Source organism: Erinaceus europaeus, chromosome 19, assembly GCF_950295315.1.
Source record: "Erinaceus europaeus chromosome 19, mEriEur2.1, whole genome shotgun sequence".
NCBI classification, from domain to species: Eukaryota; Metazoa; Chordata; class Mammalia; order Eulipotyphla; family Erinaceidae; genus Erinaceus; species Erinaceus europaeus.
In genome coordinates this window covers 44,314,155-44,320,363 of record NC_080180.1, presented here as the reverse complement: position 1 = coordinate 44,320,363, position 6,209 = coordinate 44,314,155, and the positions used below count along the sequence as shown (strand labels likewise).

Below are 6,209 nucleotides of genomic sequence, written 5' to 3'. Positions count from 1 at the left end.
GTGAGGCCACTTGTTTTGCTCAGGGTTGCCCTTCCCTGCATGCCAGAAAACATGGCCCATGTGGTCTAAGTCATTTTCCTCATCACACTGGGCAACTCCTATGAAGGCCTCATCCAAGACCCCTCAGAACAAGGTGCCAGAGGGACCATGAGACACCGAACGAACGCTCTGCTGTCGTCCCACGCTAGACCAGCCATGGCCTGCACTGCATACTTGCTCTGCCACTCGCCATATCTGGCTCAGCACAGGAGCCCAGGGGCTCAGAAAATTTCCCAGGAGCAGAAAAAAGAACTTTCCTCACAAGTTCCTGAGAAGACATAGCAGCCTGCTAAGATGAGCCAATTAGGGCCCCTTAAGCTGTTCCACAGTGGGTGGCAGGTTGGGGGGCATCAAGTTAGGACTCAGGAAGCATGGCAGGGAACCCTTAGATGGCTCTGGCCAGGGCCAAGTGGGAAAGGGAGGAACGGAAGCAGTCTCTGGGCCCAGGTGGGTCCAGCTCTTGCAATGTACCACCACACCTTGCAGGCCTCTGAAGTTGGGCCCAAGCTCTAGACCTCTAGTTCCCCTTTCCCACCTCTGTGTCCCACACACCTGCCTGGAGCAGAGGCTGCAGAAATAAGCCTTGAGTCCAGCACTCTCTCAAACTCCCCTGTGTTTAAGAAGAGCCTCCCTAATTACAGAAGCCAGACCTTTCACCTTCTATACCCCATGATGACCCTGGGTTCATGCTCGCAGAGGGACAAAGAATAGGAAAGCTAACAGGGGAGGGGATGGGATAAGGAATTCTGGTGGTGGGAAGTATGTGGAATTGTACCTCTCTTATCCTATGGTCTTGTCAGTGTTTCCATTTTATAAATAAACATTAAAAAAAAAAGAGCACAGAGGTCAGCATGGCTAGGAAAATGAGGGGGCAGCATGGCAGAGAAAAAAAAAAACCAGAGTGAAATGTGGGACAGAGGGTCCAGGTCCCCACAGTTCATTTAGGTCACTCTAAGGACTTTGGCTCTTACTGCCAGAGAGAAGAGGAGCTAATGGATGGTTTGTAGTAAAAGACTGTCTTGAGCTAAATTGAAAAGACTCACTCACTGTGGTTGCTGTGTTTAAAGTATACTTTTAGAGGAAAGAACAAAAAAAAAGGGGGGGGGAGACCAAGGAGGTAGTTATTACAACAAGCTGGGAAAAACTATTCCTGGTTTGGAAAGAGGCATGGTAGAAGAGCTGACAACAGAAGTTTGATTCCAGATATGATACTTGGAAAGTTAAGCTGACAAGTTTACTAATATTTGTGGGGCTAAGGGGGGCAAGTGAAGAAAGACTCTAAGGTTTTTCATCCATGCAGTGACAAGAGTGTGATGGCCATAACTGAAGTAGAGAAGGCTTCAGGCAGGACTCATTTTGGAGCAGTGGTCCTGAGCCTGGTTTGTACACGCTAATTCTGAGCTGTCAATTAGACACCAGATGGAGGTGTCAGGTATATTTTTTCACTTCATTGGATTTGATTTTTTTTGCTTCTCCCTCCCCCCCCCCTTTTTTTTTTAGCAGAGCTGTAATGGCATTATGTGTATGCCTTTGCTTGAGGTTGTGACCTCTGTCAAAGGGAATTTGATTTGGGGGCTCAATAAAGGGTGAAAGAGAAATATGGGCAGGTAGTCTCAACAAGAACCAAATGGAAAGGTCTAGAGATAACTGTGTGACTCAGACCCAGCATCACAAGGTGACAAAATCCTTCCTTTAGAAAAATTACACTGGTCCAAGCCACACAGGTGATTTAAGGACCCTAAAGCAGATGCTCACAACCTATCCCGGATGTTTAAATAAACTAGATGTGGAATAGTATGCTTCAAAGTTTGAAAAAAGATCAGTGTAGTAGATCATAAAAATACCAGTCCTTTAAGGATAGCTTTTCTTCAGACATCAAAACATGAACTTCTTGTTAGGGAGGGGCAAGGGAGAGGATGCAGATAAAAATAAAACTCCAGGACTAGAACAGCAGAGCTCTCGCCAGTGCTTGGCTGACCTTACACACCTTGACCTGGCTCAGAGACGGAGGAGAGGCGGGGAAATGAAGCAGCAGGAGCTGCTTAAAGGGCTCTGTGACAGTGTTCTCTGTACCAAACGAGTCTGGCTTGGAAATCTAAGCTCTGGAGAGAGAGATTTGCTCTCCCTAGTGCAAAACCAGTTGTGCCAATATTTCTGATGATGTCACAGAACTTCCAGTCTAGGTCTGTACCGAGGGATCGCTTTGAAATCTGGCCTGTTTGCCCGTCTTGGGGCGGGGGGTTTGGTCTGCTGTAGACACTGGCATGTTTCCATCGCCTCAATTTCGTGGTCACGTAAGTGCTGGAAGGTGAACACACAAGGCAGCAGAGGCGCGCTTTCCGTGCAGCAAGTTACAACATAAGCAAAATGAACCCTTGAAGGATTGACTGATCGCAACTCGGATTCCAAGCCTTGGGTTCTGAATGCGTGTCCAGCGTGGCCCAAGGGTGCGAGCCAGACTTCTGCTCCGGGTGAACTTTCAGCCCCCTCCCCTGGCGCGGGCGTCGCGGCGGAGGCAGACAGCAGACGGCTGGGTCTCCCAGCAAGCGGGCGGGGCTGCGGGCAGGGGGCGCCAGGCGGATCGCTGAGAGTTGGGAGAGCAGACCGCTCCGTTCCTCTCCGGGGCCCCAGGATGAGCGCCGCCTCGGAGCGGACAAGCCGTGCGGCCCGGGCTCCCGCAAGCCCGGCGCAGCCACCTCCCGGCGGCCCCGGTGTCGGCTCACCTGGCGCCGGGAAGGTGCCCCCAGGGAGCGAGGGCGCGGCCGGAGGGCTGGCGGGCGGGCGCGGGACCGGGAGGAGGCGGGTCGGAGCTCGCTGGGGGCCGTCCCGCCCCCCGATGATGCGGCGCCCGCCGACTGGCCCCCCGGCCTGTCACTCACTCCTCACCATGGTTGCAGCACAAAGCAACAAGCCCCGGAGGCCGCTTCCTCCCTAAGGAGCGGCTCGGGCTGCCCGAGGAGGCTCAGGAGGAGGAAGAGGCGGAGGAAGAGGAGGGGAATCGCCGTTTCCCAAACACACTTCGAGGGGGCTGCGCGCCGATCTCGGCTCTCGGCCCTCGGCCGCCCGCCGTCGGGAGTCCGGACCCGGGCTGTCCGCAGCCCCCACTTCCTCGCGCCCCCGACCCGCGCCGCCCAGGAACAAAGTTGCCGCGAGCGCCCGGGCCGGCGGGCTGCAGCCCCGGCGACTGCTCTGGCCGCGGCGGCGCCGGCGCCGGCGCCGGGGCAGCTCCGGTCCGGGCGCGCCGATGGGGGGAGGCGGCGGCGGCGGCGCAGCCCACGGCGGCAGCCCGAGCAGCAGGGGCGAAGGCGGCGGCGGCGGGGCGACCCGAGGGGATGCAGCAGCAGTCTGGAGGCGCGGCCGAGCCCAGTAGACGGAGTCCCAGAGCTGCGGGGAAGGCGACAGAGAGCGGCGGGCTTCGCCGCGCCCGGACCTGAGCCAGTCGTCCCGACGGCGGCGGCGCCCCCAGCGCTTCCCGGAGCCCCCCGGGCGGCGGCGCGAAGCCTCGAGGAGGGGGCGATCCTCGGCGCGGGAGGGGAGACGAGGCCCCGCCTGCCCGCAGCCCTTCCCCTCCCCTCAGGCGCTCGGACCTCCCTAAAATAACTCGGGCCCGCGGGGCCGAAGCAGCCGCTGTTGCCCCCGGTGTGCAGCTGCGGGAGGCGTGTGGAGCCGGGCGCTCCGGGGAGCCTCCCCCAGCGGGGCCGAGCCGCCGGCAGGGACAGGCGGAGGGAGCGGAGTCCCCGGTCTAGCGCGCCGCACCGCACCGAACCTCTCCACCCCCGGCCGCGGGGCTCGGCTGCAGCGCCCTTCCCGCGGCCTCGCTTCCCCGCGCGCGTGTTCCGCGCTCCGGCCCGCCGGGCCCAGGCGAGCCGCCCCGGTCGGGCCCCGCCGCCGCCGCTGCCGCTGCCGCCGCGGTTTGGCTGATTGGCCGCGGGCGGGCGGGGTGCGCAGGGCGGAGGCGGCTGTCGCGCCGGGCCGGGAGGAGGCCGCCGAGGGTGCGGAGCGGCCCCGGCCCGGCCAGCGCGGGGAGATGGCGTCCTATGTGGATAACAGCTTCCGCCAGGCGGTGATGAAGAACCCCGCTGAGAGGACCCCCCAGGTGAGCCCGGTCGGCGGCCCCTGCACTTGGCTGGGGGTTTGCCTCCAGGGTGCGCTCTCCCGACTCTGTCTCGCCTTTGCCTTTAGAGCTTCCCGACGGCGTCTGCCCAGCGTACCCCACTTCTTCCAGCAGGCCCTCCAACTTGTGGTTGGTGTCTCCTGTGCACCCCTTCTTTCAGCTGCCCTCCTCTTACCGACCTTCCCCTCCGTTGAGCGGGCAGTTCTCTCCCCTACTTCCCTCTCTCCCCAGCCGCGCTCTGGGCCCTTAGAATTCTTTGGGGCGGGGGGCTCCTCTCCCCTGCATAAGCTACTCCTGCCATCCTGGTTCAGGCCCCCCTTCCTCACCACGCCATGACCCTTCATCCCACCACTGGAATTTGGGGTTTTAGAAAAGGTGTAGGAGAGGGAGCTTGGATGACCCCGCCAAAGACAAATCCATGTTGACCTTCCCCCGAAAAACAGGGATATTTGCCTGTATCGCTATTTATTTATATTTATTTCTGTTAAAGGGGGCTTTCCAGTGACGAAGGGAGCGGGGAGAGTTGCATTTGCCAGTACGTTCAGTTTGAATTGCAAATGTAAAAAACTGTAGAGCAGGCTTATAATTCAGATGCAGCCCAGGGAAAGGGCACCCTGCGGATTCTTTTGGTGTTGCACAACCTTGTCAAAATTAGATAAGTTTGTTAACCTTTATACATTCGTTTACCTTCTGGAATATTTATTTTGTTCTTTTAAGTGGAGGAATTGCTGATGATGTTGCATTCGGTCATCTTGACTTGGCCTGGGGTGGGGGGCATAGGTTATAAAAATGTGGTTTGCATTTTTTTTTCTCCTTAGCTGCTGACTGGAATAGCGACGCATATTTCTAAGCGTTGGGATGGTGGCCACCTGGGGTTCCAGCCCTCTTAAGACAAATAATGCTCTCCTGATCCTTTGGCCCATCAGACAGTTAGGATATAATGCTTGGAAAGAGTTGCCCACTATGTTAGGTGTTGAGGGCCATCTGTTCACATCCAAATGCTGTCCTTCTCTGATGTTGATTATTATTTAATGTGGGGAGAACAGAATAACACAGACTGCTTTGCACTGGCTGCCTTTATGGACAAGGCACAAGAGTGGCACCTGGTACCATTTTTGATTTTTCACTTCCGTCTGTCACATCTGGCTAGCTGTCACATCTGGCCAGCTGTCACATCTGGAGAATCATAGATTGCACACAATTTGTCAAATATGTGAAAGATGAGTGATTAAAAAATTTTTAATATTCCCTTTTGTTGCTCTTATTTTATTGTTGTAGTTCTTATTGTTGTTGTTACTGATGTCTTTGTTGCATAGGACAGAAAGAAATGGAGAGAGGAGGGGAAGACAGAGGGGGGAGAGAAAGACACCTGCACACCTGCTTCACCGCTTGTGAAGTGATTCCCCTACAGGTGGGGAGCCGGGGGCTTGAACTGGGATCCTAATGCTGGTCCTTGTGCTTTGCAGCCACGTGCGCTTAACCCTCTACACAGCCTCCTGACTCCCTTTTTTTTTTTTTTTACAAAAAATTGATTTCATACTATCTCTGGAACTTTCTTATTCTACATGATTTTTAAAAATTATTATTATTATTTGCCTCCAGAGTTATCACTGGGGCTCCGTGCCTGCCTTACGAATCCATTGCTTCTGGAGGCTATTTTCTCCCTTTTGTTGCCCTTGTTGTTTATCCTTGTTGCTGTTGGGTAGGACAGAGAGGAATCAAAAGAGGAGGGGAAGGCAGAGGGGGAGAGAAAGACATCTGCAGACCTGTTTCACTGCTTGTGAAGTGACCTCCCTGCTGGTGGGAACCCGGGGGCTGGAACCGGGATCCTTACCACAGGGACCAGCGCTTAACCTTCTGCGCTACTGCCTGGCCCCCACTACATGATTTTTTTTTTTTAATCCAAAACAAGAAATCTCCTGCTTTGATAATGTCCTTGGATCATGCACTGCCTCTCAAGTGCTTTTCTTCTGTTACTGATATTTATGTATTTAATGAGAAAGATATTCAGAGAGGGGTTGGGGGAGGGAAAGAAAGATGCCCAAGAACACTGCTC

At 55.5% G+C, this 6,209-nt stretch overlaps 1 protein-coding gene across 7 annotated transcripts in view; it reads left to right on the top strand.

Moving 5' to 3' along the window:
• The first annotated feature begins 4,003 nt into the window (after positions 1-4,003).
• The window catches only part of RAPGEF2 (Rap guanine nucleotide exchange factor 2), a 269,320-nt gene continuing 267,114 nt past the window's right edge, over positions 4,004-6,209 (top strand). For all 7 annotated transcript variants that reach the window (XM_060178881.1, XM_060178878.1, XM_060178879.1 and 4 more), the window contains exon 1: positions 4,004-4,135. In XM_060178881.1, the coding sequence (XP_060034864.1) occupies positions 4,067-4,135 (69 nt within the window). In that variant the 5' untranslated portion in view covers positions 4,004-4,066. The remainder of the gene's footprint in view (positions 4,136-6,209) is intronic.